This window comes from Anomaloglossus baeobatrachus, chromosome 6 (assembly GCF_048569485.1).
Source record: "Anomaloglossus baeobatrachus isolate aAnoBae1 chromosome 6, aAnoBae1.hap1, whole genome shotgun sequence".
NCBI lineage: Eukaryota > Metazoa > Chordata > Amphibia > Anura > Aromobatidae > Anomaloglossus > Anomaloglossus baeobatrachus.
This window is the reverse complement of record NC_134358.1, coordinates 15,098,143-15,119,201: the sequence shown is the minus strand read 5'-3', so window position 1 is coordinate 15,119,201 and position 21,059 is coordinate 15,098,143. Positions and strand designations below refer to the sequence as shown.

At 48.7% G+C, this 21,059-nt stretch overlaps 1 protein-coding gene across 3 annotated transcripts; it reads right to left on the bottom strand.

Annotated features, from left to right (window-relative positions):
* Positions 1 to 1,437: 1,437 nt before the first annotated feature.
* Positions 1,438 to 18,642, bottom strand: LOC142243831 (solute carrier family 52, riboflavin transporter, member 3-B-like). 3 transcript variants are annotated; one of them, XM_075316035.1, is made up of 4 exons: positions 18,589 to 18,642; positions 6,522 to 7,742; positions 6,018 to 6,141; positions 1,438 to 2,705 (listed from the first exon to the last, which is right to left on the bottom strand). In XM_075316035.1, exons 2-4 carry the CDS (start codon positions 7,505 to 7,507, stop codon positions 2,493 to 2,495), a joined length of 1,323 nt encoding a protein of 440 aa, XP_075172150.1. In that variant the 5' UTR covers positions 7,508 to 7,742; positions 18,589 to 18,642; the 3' UTR covers positions 1,438 to 2,492. The 3 variants fall into 3 exon arrangements, with proteins under 3 accessions (XP_075172150.1, XP_075172149.1, XP_075172151.1); XM_075316034.1 differs by lacking the exon at positions 18,589 to 18,642 and adding an exon at positions 14,138 to 14,739; XM_075316036.1 differs by lacking the exon at positions 18,589 to 18,642 and adding an exon at positions 14,635 to 14,739.
* Positions 18,643 to 21,059: the final 2,417 nt, after the last annotated feature.

Below are 21,059 nucleotides of genomic sequence, written 5' to 3'. Positions count from 1 at the left end.
CACATAGAACACAGACACATAGAACACAGACACACATAGAAAGAAAACGGAAATATAGAAAACAAAGAACGTGGGCTCCGCTGCATATTTACCGTCCAGCCGCGGTAAGCGCACAGCGGCGGCCCGGTATTCTCAGGCTGGGGAGGGAGAGGGGCAGGGTTAATGTCCCCCGCCTCCCTCCCACCTCCCACAGCCGAGAATATCAGCCGCAGCTGCCCCGGCACTGTCTCATGCATTATGCGGCACTACCGGAGTGTCCTCGGCTCTTCTTGCTGCCGTGTAGCAGTGGCAGCAAGGTAATACAAGGGGTTAATGGTGGTGGATCACCGCCATTAACTCCAGGCTTGATCATGGCAGCGTCTATGTGACAGCTGACATGATCAACCCGTAAGTAAAGTGAATAAAACACACACACAGAAAAATCCTTTATTTTAAATAAAACAAACAAGCCTCGTTCACCATTTTATTAACCCCTCCCGCACCAAAGCTCCGGCGTAATCCACAGGTCCTGCGCTGCTTACATCCAGCCGCGACTGTCACAGACACAGCGCTGAATGAATGCAGCAGACAGCAGCGGTAATTACCGGTCATTTCCCACGGCCGGTAATGTGAACTCACTGCCGACCGTGGGAAATGTAGCGATCTGTCCTCTATCTATCCCTCTATCTATTTTTCTGTCTATCTCAGAATTAAATGACTTTTTTTTTTTTTTTCAATGTGCTTTATTGCATTGAATGCAATAAAGCACATCCCAACCCGCACGCGGCAATACCACGGTAAAACCGTGGCAAACCGCATGCGGTTTTTTACCGCGGGTGCGGTAATCTTTGAGAGCATGCGGAATTTTCTCAAGAAAATTCCATTTCCCACTGCGCACATAGCCTAACTCTGTGTAAGTCAACCCATTACTTTGTATAACCCCTCCCATCACTAGGTGTGACCACTCCTATTACTGTGTAACCACTCATCACTGTGTGATCCCTCCCACTACTCAGTGTAACTCCTCCCATCACTTTGTGTAACCCTTCATTACCCTCATCACTGTGATCCCTCCCATTATCCTGTGTAACCCCTCCCATTATCCTTTGTAACTCCTCCCATTACTATGTAACCACTCATCACTGTGTGATTCCTCCTATTACCGTGAACCACTCACTCTGTGTGATGTCTCCCACTACTTTGTGTAACCCCTCCCATTACTGTGTAATCTCTCATCACTCTGTGATCCCTCCCATTACTCAGTGTAACCTCTCCCATCATTTTGTGTAACCCTTCTCATCTCCTATTACTCAGTGTAAATGTAGGTGGGTACCTGAGGGCGCGGTAGTAGTTTCCAGGTGTAATCCTCAGTAGCGCACCCTGGACTGCCTACATAAATTAGGGTTGCGGGTCTGTCGCATACAAATCAGGCGGCACTCCATTGTAGTAAACAACAGCACTTCTTTACTTGACATCCACTCGTTAGCAGGTATTTACATGGTATGTTACACTTTAGGGTGATCCTTCACTTCCTCCTAGACTGCTGCAGTCGCTGAACACTACAGTACCCAGATCCTTCAGTCCTAGGTCCGTGAAACCCTCTGGGATATTCTTTCTACCCCTTCTGCAGCTACATGTCTGTCCTCTCTCTGGGACCGGCGGTCTCCCAACTACCACTCTCCAGGAGCCTCAGTCTGCCCCAGCCATTTATCAGGTCTACAGCTCATTCTGCATGGGGACCTAACTTCCCTACGAGCACTACCTAGCCTCCCTATCAGAAAGCTTACCCTATCCTCCCACTAGCCCCTACTATAGAAGATCATTCTATTCTCAGGTATTAATGCCCCTGAACTACTTTTACAGTCAGGGCTACCTATGCAAGAACCCTGCATAGCAATACCTTACCACTAGTTCACTAACTAACATGACTAACCCTGCTACATCTACCTACCATCTATACCTATAGACATATTTTTATGCAACATTACAGAACAACAATATGGTCAACATCTCCGAGGGAAGGGGCTTGACCACCCCCTTACACGAGCCTCGGAATTACTCTATGTAACTCCTCCCATCACTTGGAGGGATCCTTCCTATTACTTAGGGGGACCCCTCCCATTACTCTATGTAAGTCCTCCCATCAATTGGTGTAAGCCCTCCCAGGACTTTGTGTAACTTTTCTTATAACACTGTGTAAATCCTCCCATCACTGTGTGACCCCACCCATTGTTCTGTATAACACCTCTCATTATTCTTGTAACCCCTCCTACTATGTTATATAACACCTCTCATTATTCGATGTAACCCCTTCCACTACTTTGTATAAACCATCCGATCACTCGATGTAGCCCCTCCTATCACAGTATAGCTAATTCCTCTGCCAGACCTCTCCACCCACAATGTCACCATTAGTTAATATAGAAGATCAAATCCCGTCCTGTGTTTTCATTTGCCTCTTGTTATATCTAGAGAAGCTGTTGGCATGGAGGGGTCGGTGCTGCAGATGCAGTTTATTGGGGGCAGCTCTGATTACAAGGATCACCGGACTGGAACATGACGTAGACGTTCACCAATGGGAACATGGTGAGAGCTCCCACCATAGAGCCCAGCTGCACGACTGCTCCACACCATACGAGGGCGCTGTGTCCTTCACCTCTCAGGATCACTCCTATTATCACCTTCACATAGGACAAAACTCCCACGAAGAGCACCCAGGCCACAACCTGCAGAGAGAGAGAGAGAGGTAATGAGCAGTGAAGTCAGGAGTAAGAAGCCATGAGTAGTGAAGTCAGGAGTAAGAAGCCATGAGCAGTGAAGTCAGGAGTAAGAAGCCATGGACAAGAAGAAAAGGAGCAAGGAACAAAAACAGAGGAGCCAGGGATAAGAAGAGACGTGCCAGGGATAGAGAAATAAGGAATAAGAAGAGTTGAGCCAGGAATAAGGAGATCAAGTCAGAAATTAAATTACATTAGTCAGGAACGAGGAGGGATTAGCCATGGACGAGGAGGGATTAGCCATGGGCGAAGAGAGACGAGCCAGGGATTAAATGACACTATCAGGAACAAGAAGGGACGAGCAAAGGACAAGAAGAGACAAGCCAGGAATTAAATGACACAAGTCAGGAATGAGAGACGAGCCAGGGACAATGAGAGACAAGTCAGGAATTAAATGACACTATCAGTAACGAGGAGAGACGAGCCAGAAATTAAATTACACTAGTCAGGAATAAGGAGAGACGCGCCAGGAATAAGGAGAGACGAGCCAGGTATTTAAAGACAGGAGTAACACTAGTAAGGAATAAGAAGAGACGAGTCATGAATACTGCCCCCAGGAGCTTCTATTATCCCTGGGGACAAGGGGCACAGTGTATATGGGACAAATAATCTCCAGCACTGCACACAAACACTTTTATTGTCACACATCGGTTTAGGTTATTTAGTGATTAGCCTCTCAGCTAGTTTTTTTAAAAAAAAAAAAGTTCTGCAGAAGCGAAGACCTCTATTAAGAATCATGTCCCCCTATTGAGAACATCAGATGTCACCGGTGAGTGCTATGCGGTGCGGAGTATAAAGCACTGCTCTGATAGAGATTGTCTACGTATTAAAACAGGAACAAAAAACTATTTCTACCGCGGATATTCTCCACATCACATGCTAGAGGATTCTTTACACTCTGCGCACCATGTGCACAAAACCTAAGGTCCTATTATATCAAAAACGGATTGCCAGAATGTGGGTCCGCCAGTACAAGCAGGAAGCTAGTATAAACGGGTCGCCGGTACAAGCGGGAAGCTAGTATAAACGGGTCACCGGTACAAGCGGGAAGCTAGTATAAACGGGTCACCGGTACAAGCGGGAAGCTAGTATAAACGGGTCACCGGTACAAGCGGGAAGCTAGTATAAACGGGTCACCGGTACAAGCGGGAAGCTAGTATAAACGGGTCACCGGTACAAGCGGGAAGCTAGTATAAACGGGTCACCGGTACAAGCGGGAAGCTAGTATAAACGGGTCACCGGTACAAGCGGGAAGCTAGTATAAACGGGTCACCGGTACAAGCGGGAAGCTAGTATAAACGGGTCACCGGTACAAGCGGGAAGCTAGTATAAACGGGTCACCGGTACAAGTGGGCTGCCGGTACAGGCAAGCCATTGGTAGAAGCAAACAGCCAGTACAAGTGGCCCATAGGTACAAGCAGGCCGTTGGTATAAGTGGGCCGGTACAAGTCAGAGGCCAGTACAAGAGAGCAGATGGTACAAGCAAGCAACCTTATATAAGTAGGCCGCCGGTACAAGCAGGAAGCTGGTAGAAGCAGGCCATTGTTACAAACATGCAGCCGGTACAAGCAAGCTGCCGGTACAAGAGAGCTGATGGTGGAAGCAAGCTGCTTATACAAGAAGGCCAATGGTACAAGCAGATAGCCGGTATGATCAGGCCAACGGTACAAGCAGGTAGCCGGTACGATAAGACCACCAGTACAAGCAGGTAGCCAATACAAACAGGCCACAGGTACAAGCAGTCGCTGCCATTCTAGCATTTATGGCACAATAATTGGATGTGGTGTTTGTAGCGGTGATCACTCATCACACAGGACAGACAGAAGAGTCTTTACCAGACGTTCTGCTAACAAACTAGATTTAGAGAAAAAGAGCAGATCCTCATCAAATCTCAAAGTCACACGACATAAACCCTTCTGCAGCTTGTCTATGGCTCACTGTTGTGCGATTGTTTCAGACCTGTGATTGTGCAGTAAATAAAACACGTCGCACAAAAGTCGTAAATCGTCTGAGGTTATCATCATCGGCCATCTCGCCTTAGGGGCACTTTGCACACTACGACATCGCAGCTGCGATGTCGGTGGGGTCAAATCGAAAGTGACGCACATCCGGCGTCGCTGTCGACATCGGAGTGTGTAAATCGTTTTTGATACGATTAACGAGCGCAAAAGCGTCAATCGTATCTGTGTAGTGTCGGTCATTTCCATAATGTCGTGGCAGCGACAGGTGCGATGTTGTTCCTTGTTCCTGCGGCAGCACACATCGCTGTATGAGAAGCCGCAGGAGCGAGGAACATCTCCTTACCTGCGTCCCGCGGCTCACGCCGGCTATGCGGAAGGACGGAGGTGGGCGGGATGTTTACGTCCCGCTCATCTCCGCCCCTCTGCTTCTATTGGCCGCCTGCCGTGTGACGTCGCTGTGACGCCGCACGACCTGCCCCCTTAGGAAGGAGGCGGTTCGCCGGCCAGAGTGACGTCGCAGGGCAGGTAAGTGCATGTGAAGTTGCCGTAGCGATAATGTTCGCTACGCCAGCTATCACAAGATATCTCAGCTGCGACGGGGGTGGGGACTATCGCGCTCGGCATCACTACCATCGGCTTGTGATGTCGTAGTGTGCAAAGTGCCCCTTACACAGAGTAATGATTGGGAACCTCTGTTCAATCTAATAGTCAATTGATTAAAAATCACCCTGAGTAATAGGCCCTTCACTGAATGCTGTGCTGGAGATCCTCCACTGCCATTTCCTGGACACCACGGATACTACTACTCTCCTCCTCTGGGACGCAGGACAGCGCTGCTCAGTGTGAGTTCTGCCCTTTACTGTGAGAAGTGAAGAATGTGCATCACCTTGTGCCCACATTAAAAGGCTCAATATCTCCGCAATAACACAAGGCTTGGTGCATCGTTCGGCTCACAGTGCATTTTTCCTCTATGCTCAGCATGTAAGTTGGGAAAGCTCAAATTATATGCACTAAATTCTCTATGAAAAGTCAATACTCCATGGAAAGCCTAAACCGTAATATCAGTCCCTGTCTGCCCAGTATGTGTTAGAAAAGCAGCATGGAATAGTGGGACAGGTGTGGCTGTTCTCGGGCATCCATCGCAGTTTCTGTTTAATGCATACACTGGGACCTACCCTGATGAAGGCCATAACGTAAGGAGAACAAGGCCTTCTGCTCATATTTGTCTGTACAGCAAGAAATCAGCTCAGGCTGACCAATCACTAGAAAAAAACTGACAAAGTAGTAGAATAATACATACAATCATGGTGCCTCCAATATGATCCTGCAGGAGAGCTGGACACGGACTTAACACAGCCATAGCCATGATGTAGGAGCCAATTCCGGAGCCGATCACCGTTAGACCCCCAACAGTCAGGAGACTCCTACGGACATACAAAAATATGCAGCAGAAAAGGTCTTAGGTCAGGGACTGTGCAGGACAGTCTTATGACTAGTATTGTGTCAGGACTAATCTAGACTGGGGAGCTATGAGCGGCTCTGCCTTGTACCCGTGGGCGATGAGCATGAGCCATATTTTCCTTTCATGGACTGTGGACTTTTGTCACTGGTGAGGACTACGTACAAGATGCCGTACTGTCGGGTTGTATCAGTCTGCTAATCTCTGATGTGATGGCATCTGTGCCACATGCTGCGCTAAGAATCTGCTCTTATCGTCCTTGTATAACTATTGGACGATTCTCCATTGGAGTCAATCGCCGCTGGATGTATGTGTATGATGTGTGCCATTCTTAAGTCTCCTTACCTGTTCGGTAGAAACATCGCGATGCCACAGGCTAATGGGTTAGCAATGGAAGCTAATGTAGCAGCCAAGTGATAGATGCGTCCACCATAAGGCATGCAGGAGTAGGTCTGGACAGATGGCAGCACGGCATTGGTCAAAGCATTCACCCAGGCCAGGACCAAGTAGATGAAGACCTTCTCCCATATCGAATACTTTGCTCTTTCTTTCTTTTCCTTCTTCATTCCATCTTCATCCTCGCCCATCATTGGCTTCTGCTCTACTCCTTTGCCCCATACGTCTTCTTTTACCCTTCCCTTTCCTGCTCCTGCCTCTTGGTGCCTCTCTCCTTTGGGCATCTTTTGAAGAATGGTGAAGGCGATTAGACAGATGCCCATCATAGCAGCCAGAAACAGGAAGAAACCCCATGCAGGGAATCTGGCCGGCTGGTACACTGCGGTTAGGTTTCCAGTAGTGTGTGATCCATTTGGTTCAGTTCTGTTCATTGGTTCACAGCTCAACACACCTACACCCTGAACCAGGGCCAGTAATGCTGGCATCAGCCCACTTAGGCCTTCTCCAATAAAGTATGAGACCAGGTAATCTGGCCTGAGACGGGTCATATAAGGAAGAAAAGTGACTGAAGACGTGCAGTCCACCAAAGAGAGGAAGAAAATTAGGCACAACAGAGCGGTACTTCTCAGCGATGAACCCACCCAGCTTGTCTCTTGCCAGAGGAAAGCCAGCAAGATGCACGATACAACCCCTACAGCCAAAATCACAGATATGACAGGTCCCTCCCGCACACGTCCAGGACAAAACTTATGGAGAAGTGTAACAGCAAGTGGCCCAATATTAGCAAACTGGATGAGTAGAGAAAGGTAGGAGGGCAGCTCCCAGCCTTCTGGAGTATAAGGCACCAAAAGAGGCAGCTCCACCCAGACGCCATTGATGGCCACCCAGGAGCCGAGGCCGAGCAAGCAGGAGAGGACATGCAAGATGACCGCCATGATCTTGTAGGTTTAATGCTTCACCATTCTGTGTTCACTGAGATTTCGGCAGGACAGAGGGTTGAGTTTCACCTTAATGCTGCAATGGATCTGGGCCGCTTCATATATTTGGGACACAGAAATTTGGTAATCAGAAGAATTGTCTCCCTGTCTCCAAAAATCCATGCAAAGTCTTTGATCTTTATTTTATTTCAGTGGAAACAGCGGAATGTCAGAGCTTTAGTTTTCAGTCGGTCTGTATGATGGAGAAAAAAAAAAAATTACTCAGAACACACTGACAGCATTCGGTGGTGACACAATGGAGCAAAGCGAGAAGCGTGGGATCGAGCCCCGACAGCAACCAGTGGTGATACCAGGGCTGTGGAGTCGGTAAGCCAAACCTTCGACTCCGACTCCTCAATTTCTCTTGCATCGACTCCGACATATATTGCTTATAGTTAGGTGAAAAATGTATTGTAGTACATGAACATGTGTATGTGATCATCAGACATTTAATAATTTTTATGATACAATAATCAAGATATTTGGATAGAACATAAAATATATTTATTGGAATACAACTTTAGAACACAAAAAACTATAATAAATTGTAAATATGTAATACACTATGTAATATACAGTAGATTACATATATATCGTGTGTGTATGTATATATATATATATATATATATATATATATATATATATATAAATTACATATTGTATTACATATTTACAATTTATTAGTATTTTGTGTTCTAAAGTTGTATTCCAATAAATATATTTTATGTTCTATCTAAATATCTTGATTATTGTATCATAAAAATAATTAAATGTCTGATGTTCACACTGTACTAAATAAATTTTTCACTTAAATATAAGCATTATACTAAATGTTATTATTTAGTGAAATATTCAGCACATTCTGCATTGCACTCCTGTCCCCAATTTATTATATATTTTAGGAGTCGGAGTCGGTGCATTTTATACAGACTCCGACTCCACCAAAATGAGCTCCGACTCCACGACTCCGACTCAGACTCCACAGCCCTGGGTGATAAAATGGAGCAAAGCGAGAAGAGTGGTAACAAGGACTGACAGCAACCAGTGGTGACACAGGGAAGCAAAGCAAGAAGAGTGGGAACGAGAACTGACAGCAACCAGTGGCGACACAATGGAAAAAAGTGAGAAGAGCGGGAGAAAGAACTGGCAGCAACCAGGGGTGACACAATGGAGCAAAGCGAGAATAGTGGGAACAAGGATAGACAGTAACCGGTGGTGATGCAAGCAAAGCGACAAGCGTGGGAACGAGTACTGGCAGCTATTGGTGGGGATACAATGGAGCATAGCAAGAAGAGTCGGAACGAGGACGGACAGCAACCGGTGGTGACACAATGGAGCAAAGCAAGAAGAGTGGTAGCGAGGACTGGCACAAACCGGTGGTGACACAATGGAGCAAAGCACCCATGAGGAGAGCGGGATTGAGAACTGATAGCAACCGGTGGTGACACAATGGAGAAAAGCGAGAAGAGTCAGAATGAGAACTGACAGCAACCAATGGTGACACAATGGAGCAAAGCGAGAAGAGAGAACGAGGACTGGCACAAACCGGTGGTGACCCAATGGAGCAAAGCACCCATGAGGAGAGTGGGAACGAGGACTGACAGCAACCAGTGGTGACACAGTGGAGCAAAGCAACTGCAAGAAGTGTGGGAATGCACACTCTCAGATACTGCAGATCAGATCCGCTAGAAGAGAATAAGGCCAGTTCTGCTGCACCTAGCAGTAGAGAACAGAGCCTGTTCCGCAGCACCTGGTAGTAGAGAATAGGACCTGTTCTCAGCACCTGGCAGCAGAGAATACAGCCTGTTCTGCAGCATTTGGCAGCAGAGAATAGGGCCTGTGCTGCAGCACTTGGCAGCAGAGAATAGGGCCTGTGCTGCAGCACTTGGCAGCAGAGAATAGGGCCTGTGCTGCAGCACTTGGCAGCAGAGAATAGGGCCTGTGCTGCAGCACTTGGCAGCAGAGAATAGGGCCTGTGCTGCAGCACTTGGCAGCAGAGAATAGGGCCTGTGCTGCAGCACTTGGCAGCAGAGAATAGGGCCTGTGCTGCAGCACCTTGCAGCAGAGAATGGGCCTGTGCTGCAGCACCTGGCAGCAGAGAATAGGGCCTGTGCTGCAGCACCTGGCAGCAGAGAATAGGGCCTGTGCTGCAGCACCTGGCAGCAGAGAATAGGGCCTGTGCTGCAGCACCTGGCAGCAGAGAATAGGGCCTGTGCTGCAGCACCTGGCAGCAGAGAATAGGGCCTGTGCTGCAGCACCTGGCAGCAGAGAATAGGGCCTGTGCTGCAGCACCTGGCAGCAGAGAATAGGGCCTGTGCTGCAGCACCTGGCAGCAGAGAATAGGGCCTGTGCTGCAGCACTTGGCAGCAGAGAATAGGGCCTGTGCTGCAGCACCTGGCAGCAGAGAATAGGGCCTGTGCTGCAGCATCAGGCAGCAGAGCATAGGGCTTGTTCTGCAGCACCTGGCTGCAGGCACTGGACAACACCTTAAAGATCTGACTAGACTTGGCCACCAGTTCATGAAAAAGGATATTGGAGAAAGAAGACAAGCAGTGTATGGAAGATCTCAGCACTAACGATAGTTTCCTACTCTGGGGAAGACGGATGATGTATTTATGGTCATTTTTGAGAACCTCAGGGATCCATTATTCCACCCAAAAACCCCATAGAGGACACGGGATGAAAGCGTAAAGTGTAACCATCATTATAATGTTTATTTCATAAATCAATACTGCACATGAAAATAAGCAGCGATGTAATACTCTTACCAGAGAAATCTACTTCTTGATAAATTAAGAAAAGTTAATTATTTTTCTCATTAATGTACACTCTGCACCTCATCTTGACAGAAATGTTGAAATTTTGCAAATTTATTAAACAAAAAAACTGAAATATCACATGGTCTTAAGTATTCAGCCCCTTTGCTCAGTATGGAGTAGAGGCACCCTCCATTTTGAGCTAGTACAGCCATGAGTCTTCTTGGGATCCTGGATTTGGGGATCCTCTACCATTCTTCCATGCAGATCCTCTCCAGTTCCATCAGGTTGGATGGTGAATATTGGTGGACGCCATTTTCAGGTCTCTCCCGAGATGCTCAACTGGGTTTAGGTCAGGGCTCTGCCTGGGCCGGTCAAGAATGGTCAGAGTTGTTCTGACTCATCTCCTTTGTTATTTTAGCTGTGTGCTTGGGGTCATTGACTTGTTGGAAGGTGAACCTTCGGCCAAGTCTGAGGTCCAGAGCACCCTGGAAGAGGTTTTCTTCCAGGATATCTCGGTACTTGGCCGCATTCATCTTTCCTTCAATTGCAACCACTCGTCCTGTCCCTGCCCCCATAGCATGATGCTGCCACCACCATATCTCACTGTGGGGATTGTATTGGGCAGGTGATGAGCAGTGCCTGATTTTCTCCACACATACCACTTAGAATTATCATCAAAAAGTTCTATTTTCGTCTCGCCAGAGCAGAGAATCTTATTTCTCATAGTCTGGGAGTCCTTCATGTGTATTTTTGCAAACTCTATGCGGCTTTCATATGTCTTGTACTGAGGAGAGGCTTCTGTCGGGCCACTCTGCCATAAAGGCCCTTCTGGTGGAGGCTGCAGTGATAGGTGACTTTGTGGAACTTTCTCCCATCTCCCTAATGCATCTCTGGGGCTCGGCCACAGTGATCTTGGGGTTCTTCTTTACCTCTCTCACCAAGGCTCTTCTCCTATGATTGCTCAGTTTGGCTGGACAGCCAGGTCTAGGAATACTTCTCGTGGTCCCAAACTTCTTCTATTTAAGTATTATGGAGGCCACTGTGCTCTTAGGAACCTGGAGTATGGCAGAAATTCTTTTGTAACCTTGCCACAATTCTGTCTCTGAGCTCCTTGGACAGTTCCTTTGACCTCATGATTCTCATTTGGTGTGACCTGCAGTGTGAGCTGTGAGGTCTTATATAGACAGGTGTGCGCCTTTCCAAATCACGTCATATCAGTTTAATTACACACAGCTGGACTCCAATGAAGGAGGAGAACCTTCTCAAGGAGGATCAGAAGGAAATGGACAGCATGTGACTTACATATGAGTGTCTGACCAAAGGGTCTGAATACTTATGAACATGTGATATTTCAGCTTTTCTTGTTTCATAAATTTTTGTTTCTGTAAAGATGGGGGATGGGATGCAGTGTACATTTATGAGAAAAAAATTGAACTTTTTTTGCATTTACGAATGGTTGCAATGAATGAGAGAGTGAAAAATGTAAAAGGGGTCTGAATACGTTCCGTACCCACTGTATATCAGAAATCCGATCGTCTTCGTCCAGGGTGGATGTATGCAGCCCCCAGAGTCAACCGCTTCTTATATGTACATAAACCTGACTGCTCCGACTCGTAAGAAGCTAATAATGACATTACAGACCGTCACCACCTGCCAGATCTCATGTATAGCCACCAGTGCCTTCCACCAGCTGCCCACTCACCAGTGCCTACCGCCAGCTGCCGATCAGTACCTGCTGCTAGTTGCCCACTCACCAGTGCCCGATGCTGGTGCGTGCTGCCATCTGTCCACTCACCAGTGCCTGCCGCCAGTTGCCCACTCACTAGTGCCTGCCACCAGATCCCCACTCACCAGTACCTGCCATTAGATGCCCACTCACCAGTTCTTGCCACCAGCTGCCCTGCCACCTGTGCCTGCCGCGAGCTGCCGACTCACCAGTACCTGCCACCAGATGCTCACTGACCCACGCCTGCCACCAGTTGCACACTCACTAGTGCCTGCCGCCAGCTGCACACTCACTAGTGCCTGCCGCCAGATGCCCACTCACCAGTGCCTGCCACCAGTGCCTGCTTCCAGCTTCCCACTCACCAGTGCCTGCCGCCGGATGCCTACTCACCAGTGCCTGCCGTCAGATGCCCATTCACCAGTGCCTGCTTCCAGCTTTCGACTCACCCGCACCTGCCACCAGATGCCCACTGACCAGTGCTTGCGACCAGTTGCCCACTCACCAGTGCCTGCCGCCAGCTGCCTGCTCAAGAGTGCCTGATGCTAATGCGTGCTGACAGCTGTCCACTTACCAGTGCCTTACATCAGCTACCCACTCAACAGTACCTTCGACCAGCTGCAAACTGATCACTGCCTGCCGCCAGCTGCCCACTCACCAGTACCTGCCTCCAGCTGCCTACTCACCAGTGCCTGCCGCAAGATGCCCACTCGCCAGTGCCTGCCGCCAGCTGCCCACCTCCAGCTGCCCACTCACCAGGGCCTGCTACCAGTACCTGCCTCCAGCTTCCCACTCACCAGTGCCTGCCGCCAGATGCCCACTCACCAGTGCCTGCCTCCAGATGCCCACTCACCAGTACCTGCCGCCAGCTGCCCACTCGCCAGTGCCTGCCTACAGCTGCCCACTCGCCAGTGCCTGCCTACAGCTGCCCACTCGCCAGTGCCTGCCGCCAGCTGCCCACTCGCCAGTGCCCAACGCCAGCTGCCCACTCGCCAGTGCCTAACGCCAGCTGCCCACTCGCCAGTGCCTAACGCCAGCTGCCCACTCACCAGTGCCTGCCGCCAGCTGCCGACTCAGCTGTACCTGCCACCAGCTGCCGACTTACCAGTGCATGCCACCAGCTGCCCACTCACCAGTGCCTGCCTCCAGCTGCCCACCTCCAGCTGCCCACTCACCAGGGAGTGCCACCAGTGCCTGCTTCCAGCTGCCCACTCACCAGTGCCTGTTACCAGCCACCCACTCACCAGTGCCTGCCGCCAGATGTCCACACACCAGTGCCTGCTACCAGCCACCCACTCACCAGTGCCTGCTGCCCGATGTCCACTCACCAGTGCCTGCTGCCAGCTTCCCACACACCAGTGCCTGCCACGAGTGCCTGCTACCAGCTGTCCACTCACCAGTGCCTGCCGCCAAATGCCTACTCACCATTGCCTGCCAACAGCTGCCACTTATTAATGCTTGCTGCCAGCTGTCAACTCATCATTGTCTGCTACCTGTGCCTGCCACCAGCTGCCAACTCACCTACACCTGCCACCAGATGCCCACTAGCTAGTGCTTGCGACCAGTTGCCCACTCACCAGTGCCTGCCGCCGGCTGCCCACTCACCAGTGTCTGATACTAGTGCCTGCTGCCCCTGTCCACTTACCAGTGCCTTACGTCAGCTACCCACTCAACAGTACCTTCAACCAGTTGCCCACTCACCAGTGCCTGCCACCTGTGCCTGCCACCAGCTGCCGACTCACCAGTACCTGCCACCAGCTGCCGACTCACCAGCACCTGCCACCAGATGCCCACGCACAGACATCTGCTGCCGGATGTCCACTCACCAGTGTCTGCCGCCTGCTGCCCACTCACCAGTGGCTGCTGCCAGCTGCTCACTCACTAGTGCCTGCCGCTAGCTGGCCACTCACTAGTGCCTGCCGCCAGCTGCCCACTCACCAGTGCCTGCCGCCAGCTGCCCACTCACCAGTGCCTGCCGCCAGCTGTCCACTCACCAGTGCCTGCCGCCAGCTGCCCACTCACCAGTGCCTGCCGCCAGCTGTCCACTCACCAGTGCCTGCCGCCAGCTGCCCACTCACCAGTGCCTGCCGCCAGCTGCCCACTCACCTGTGACTGTTGCCCCCTCACGTGAGACTTATTCCAAAACCACATGACATTCTTCTGCCACAAGGTACAAAGAAGCATTAAAGTACTGGTCACCGTCCATCATACTGGGCCACAGGTCGTCACGCTGCCTGTTTCCAAACCTCACATCTCCTGCCGAGTAGATGTAGGATAATGCCGCAGGACGTCTCCACCGCTGGAAGCAGAATGTTCAGACTGATGAAAGGACATTCCAACCCGGATTACACTTCTTGGGCGTCTCACAGCCGTCGTTCCACCTAAGTCTGTTTTGTTTTTCTAATTCGTAGAGTTTTTCCATACATGATTATGGGGGTCACCATCTTGTCCGGGTTCCACAAGGACAGAGGACACTGCCTCATGGCTCAATGCCCGGAGGCGCTGGGCCTCACTACTGTGTGACAGGATAGGCTAAAGGTACAGCAGCAGAGTAAAAGATATAACCCACAAACCCTCAGACCAGTCCACGAGCAACAACCCACCACAGACTGCAGAAAAATCCACGAGGAGATGAATAAAACATCTGACCAGAGCCGGGTCCCAACCGAAGTCTGGGAAAACCGTAACAAAGCCGTACATAGCTCTCCCTCCTCTACCCTCCGGCACACAGATCACATGGATCATCACACAATGCAGCCTAATATCTAATCTTCAAAGGAGGTTACAAATATTTCACAACCTAACGGTCCCAGGGAGGAAGAAAATCAACCTACGCTGGTCAGCTGCTGCCATCATCTGACAGTGGGCAGCACGCGCCTGCTGCAGCCACATCATGTCTTCTCATCCTGTCCGAACATGAATCTCAGATGATGATGGTCTGCAGCCTTCTCATCCTGTCCGAACATGAATCTCAGATGATCGTCTGCAGCCTTCTCATCCCATCCGAACATGAATCTCAGATGATCGTCTGCAGCCTTCTCATCCCATCCTAACATGAATCTCAGATGATCGTCTACAGCCTTCTCATCCCATCCGAACATGAATCTCAGATGATCGTTTGCAGTCTTCTCATCCTGTCCGAACATGAATTTCAGATGATCATCTGCAGCCTTCTCATCCCATCCGAACATGAATCTCAGATGATCGTCTGCAGCCTTCTCATCCCATCCAAACATGAATCTCAGATGATTGTCTGCAGCCTTCTCATCCCGTCCGAACATGAATCTCAGATGATCGTCTGCAGCCTTCTCATCCCATCCGAACATGAATCTCAGATGATGATGATCGTCTACAGCCTTCTCATCCCATCCAAACATGAATCTCAGATGATCGTCTGCAGTCTTCTCATCCCATCCAAACATGAATCTCAGATGATCGTCTACAGCCTTCTCATCCCGTCCGAACATGAATCTCAGATGATTGTCTGCAGCCTTCTCATCCCGTCCGAACATGAATCTCAGATGATCGTCTGCAGCCTTCTCATCCCATCCAAACATGAATCTCAGATGATCGTCTGCAGTCTTCTCATCCTGTCCGAACATGAATCTCAGATGATCGTCTGCAGTCTTCTCATCCTGTCCGAACATGAATCTCAGATGATCGTCTGCAGCCTTCTCATCCTGTCCGAACATGAATTTCAGATGATCGTCTGCAGCCTTCTCATCCTGTCCGAACATGAATCTCAGATGATCGTCTGCAGTCTTCTCATCCTGTCCGAACATGAATTTCAGATGATCGTCTACAGCCTTCTCATCCCATCCAAACATGAATTTCAGATGATCGTCTACAGCCTTCTCATCCCATCCAAACATGAATCTCAGATGATCGTCTACAGCCTTCTCATCCCATCCGAACATGAATCTCAGATGATCGTCTGCAGCCTTCTCATCCCATCCAAACATGAATCTCAGATGATTGTCTGCAGCCTTCTCATCCCGTCCGAACATGAATCTCAGATGATCGTCTGCAGCCTTCTCATCCCATCCGAACATGAATCTCAGATGATGATGATCGTCTACAGCCTTCTCATCCCATCCAAACATGAATCTCAGATGATCGTCTGCAGTCTTCTCATCCCATCCAAACATGAATCTCAGATGATCGTCTACAGCCTTCTCATCCCGTCCGAACATGAATCTCAGATGATTGTCTGCAGCCTTCTCATCCCGTCCGAACATGAATCTCAGATGATCGTCTGCAGCCTTCTCATCCCATCCAAACATGAATCTCAGATGATCGTCTGCAGTCTTCTCATCCTGTCCGAACATGAATCTCAGATGATCGTCTGCAGTCTTCTCATCCTGTCCGAACATGAATCTCAGATGATCGTCTGCAGCCTTCTCATCCTGTCCGAACATGAATTTCAGATGATCGTCTGCAGCCTTCTCATCCTGTCCGAACATGAATCTCAGATGATCGTCTGCAGTCTTCTCATCCTGTCCGAACATGAATTTCAGATGATCGTCTACAGCCTTCTCATCCCATCCAAACATGAATCTCAGATGATCGTCTGCAGCCTTCTCATCCCATCCAAACATGAATTTCAGATGATCGTCTACAGCCTTCTCATCCCATCCGAACATGAATCTCAAATAATAGTCTGCAACCTTCTCACTCTATCAGAACAGTAAGATCTGACGATTGTCTGCAGCCTTCTCATTCATGTTTAACTATACAGGAGGTGACATCACCGCTCTCCAGATATCAGTTATATTATCCAGCAGTGACATCACCGCTCTGCAGATATCAGTTATATTATACAGGAGTGACATCACTGCTCTCCAGATATCAGTTATATTATACAGGAGTGACATCACCGCTCTCCAGATATGAGTTATATTATACAGGAGTGACATCACTGCTCTCCAGATATCAGTTATATTATACAGCAGTGACATCACCGCTCTCCAGATATGAGTTATATTATACAGGAGTGACATCACCGCTCTCCAGATATCAGTTATATTATACAGGAGTGACATCACCGCTCTGCAGATATCAGTTATATTATACAGGAGGTGACATCACCGCTCTCCAGATATCAGTTATATTATACAGAAAGTGACATCACCGCTCTCCAGATATCAGTTATATTATACAGGAGTGACATCACTGCTCTCCAGATATCAGTTATATTATACAGCAGTGACATCACCGCTCTCCAGATATGAGTTATATTATACAGGAGTGACATCACCGCTCTCCAGATATCAGTTATATTATACAGGAGTGACATCACCGCTCTCCAGATATCAGTTATATTATACAGGAGTGACATCACCGCTCTGCAGATATCAGTTATATTATACAGGAGTGACATCACCGCTCTGCAGATATCAGTTATATTATACAGCAGTGACATCACCGCTCTGCAGATATCAGTTACATTATACAGCAGTGACATCACCGCTCTGCAGATATCAGTTATATTATACAGCAGTGACATCACCGCTCTGCAGATATCAGTTATATTCTACAGCAGTGACATCACCGCTCTCCAGATATCAGTTATATTATACAGGAGTGACATCACCGCTCTGCAGATATCAGTTATATTATACAGGAGTGACATCACTGCTCTCCAGATATGAGTTATATTATACAGGAGTGACATCACCGCTCTGCAGATATCAGTTATATTATACAGCAGTGACATCACCGCTCTGCAGATATCAGTTATATTATACAGCAGTGACATCACCGCTCTGCAGATATCAGTTATATTATACAGCAGTGACATCACCGCTCTCCAGATATCAGTTATATTATACAGCAGTGACATCACCGCTCTGCAGATATCAGTTATATTATACAGCAGTGACATCACCGCTCTCCAGATATCAGTTATATTATACAGGAGTGACATCACTGCTCTCCAGATATCAGTTATACAGAAAGTGACATCACCGCTCTCCAGATATCAGTTATATTATACAGGAGTGACATCACCGCTCTGCAGATATCAGTTATATTATACAGGAGTGACATCACCGCTCTGCAGATATCAGTTATATTATACAGGAGTGACATCACTGCTCTCCAGATATCAGTTATATTATACAGCAGTGACATCACCGCTCTCCAGATATCAGTTATATTATACAGCAGTGACATCACCGCTCTCCAGATATCAGTTATATTATACAGGAGTGACATCACCGCTCTGCAGATATCAGTTATATTATACAGCAGTGACATCACGGCTCTGCAGATATCAGTTATATTATACAGCAGTGACATCACTGCTCTCCAGATATCAGTTATATTATACAGCAGTGACATCACCGCTCTCCAGATATCAGTTATATTATACAGGAGTGACATCACCGCTCTGCAGATATCAGTTATATTATACAGCAGTGACATCACGGCTCTGCAGATATCAGTTATATTATACAGGAGTGACATCACGGCTCTGCAGATATCAGTTATAAAATCAATATACGGTTGATAACATTTTCTTTCTGTCCCTCCCATTATCACAGTCCATTCAGTACCTGCGGCTCCAGCAGTGTCAGTCCACGATCTGTACACACAGGTTCTCTTACTCCTCAGCAGTGAGGTGGGACTTGTGGAGGAGACTCTTCTTATGAGATTGGCACCTGCACATGAGACACAACCTCCAAACTGAGACTACACCCTCCTGACACCTGCAGCCATGACTCTGCATTTCCACCAGTGCACACATAAGAGCTGCTGGCAGAAGCCCTGAAGACCTCCACCCCAAATACATAACTGATATCAGACAACTATGATGCCCGAGCACCAACAGTTTGACCATGCGATACCCCAGTACCACCATAACACACCCCAGCACCACCAGATCAACCATGCGATACCCCAGTACCACCATAACACACCCCAGCACCACCAGATCAACCATGCGATACCCCAGTACCACCATAACACACCCCAGCACCACCAGGTCAACCATGCGATACCCCAGTACCACCATAACACACCTCAGCACCACCAGGTCAACCATGCGATACCCCAGTACCACCATAACACACCTCAGCACCACCAGGTCAACCATGCGATACCCCAGTACCACCATAACACACCTCAGCATCACCAGGTCAACCATGCGATACCCCAGTACCACCATAACACACCCCAGCACCACCAGATCAACCATGCGATACCCCAGTACCACCATAACACACCCCAGCACCACCAGGTCAACCATGCGATACCCCAGTACCACCATAACACACCTCAGCATCACCAGGTCAACCATGCGATACCCCAGTACCACCATAACACACCTCAGCACCACCAGGTCAACCATGCGATACCCCAGTACCACCATAACACACCTCAGCACCACCAGGTCAACCATGCGATACCCCAGTACCACCATAACACACCTCAGCATCACCAGGTCAACCATGCGATACCCCAGTACCACCATAACACACCTCAGCACCACCAGGTCAACCATGCGATACCCCAGTACCACCATAACACACCTCAGCACCACCAGGTCAACCATGCGATACCCCAGTACCACCATAACACACCTCAGCACCACCAGGTCAACCATGCGATACCCTAGTACCACCATAACACACCCCAGCACCACCAGGTCAACCATGCGATACCCCAGTACCACCATAACACACCCCAGCACCACCAGGTCAACCATGCGATACCCCAGTACCACCATAACACACCCCAGCACCACCAGGTCAACCATGCGATACCCCAGTACCACCATAACACACCTCAGCATCACCAGGTCAACCATGCGATACCCCAGTACCACCATAACACACCCCAGCACCACCAGATCAACCATGCGATACCCCAGTACCACCATAACACACCCCAGCACCACCAGGTCAACCATGCGATACCCCAGTACCACCATAACACACCTCAGCACCACCAGGTCAACCATGCGATACCCCAGTACCACCATAACACACCCCAGCACCACCAGGTCAACCATGCGATACCCCAGTACCACCATAACACACCTCAGCATCACCAGGTCAACCATGCGATACCCCAGTACCACCATAACACACCTCAGCACCACCAGGTCAACCATGCGATACCCCAGTACCACCATAACACACCCCAGCACCACCAGGTCAACCATGCGATACCCCAGTACCACCATAACACACCTCAGCACCACCAGGTCAACCAATTAATATCCCAGCACAATCAGTACAGTTATAACACCCTAGCAGCACCAGTACAACCATACTATACGTAAGCACTATCAGTACAACGATAAGATACAACTGCATCACCGATAGTCATAATACGCCCCAGCACAACCATAGTACAACCGTACTATACCCCAGAACCACCAGTACACGCTTAACACACCTCAGCACAACCATAGCATACCCCAGAACCAATAATACAACCATAATATACCCCAGCAACACCCGTACAACCATAATGTACCCCAGCACCACCCGTACAACCATAATATACCCAAGAACCACCAGTATAATCATAATACACCCCATCACAATCATAATATACCCCAGAACCACCAGTACAACCATACTATACACAAGCACTATCAGTACAAATATAAGCTACAACCGCACCACCGATCGTCATAATACGCCCCAGCACAACCATAGTACAACCATAATATACCCCAGAATCACCAGTACAATCATAATATACCCCAAAACCACCATTACAACCATAATATACCGCAGAACCACCAGTACAACCATAATTTACACCAGAACCACCAGTACAACCATAATTTACCCCAGAACCACCAGTACAACCATAATATACCCCAGAACCACCAGTGCAACCATAATATACCCCAGAACCACCATTACAACCATACTATACCGCAGAACCACCAGTACAACTATAATATACCCCAGAATCACCAGTACAACCATAATATACCCCAGAACCACCAGTACAAGCATATGATACCCCAGCACCACCAGTACAACCATATGATACCACTACACCATCA

Bases quoted from the DNA above. Each gene is read 5' to 3' on its own strand.
- LOC142243831 (XM_075316035.1), bottom strand. From the start codon at position 7,507: ATGGCGGTCATCTTGCATGTCCTCTCCTGCTTGCTCGGCCTCGGCTCC. The intron at 6,142-6,521 runs GTAAGGAGACTT...GTATGTCCGTAG, and splicing joins GCGATGTTTCTACCGAACAG to GAGTCTCCTGACTGTTGGGG. The intron at 2,706-6,017 runs GTATGTATTATT...CTCTCTCTGCAG, and splicing joins ATATTGGAGGCACCATGATT to GTTGTGGCCTGGGTGCTCTT.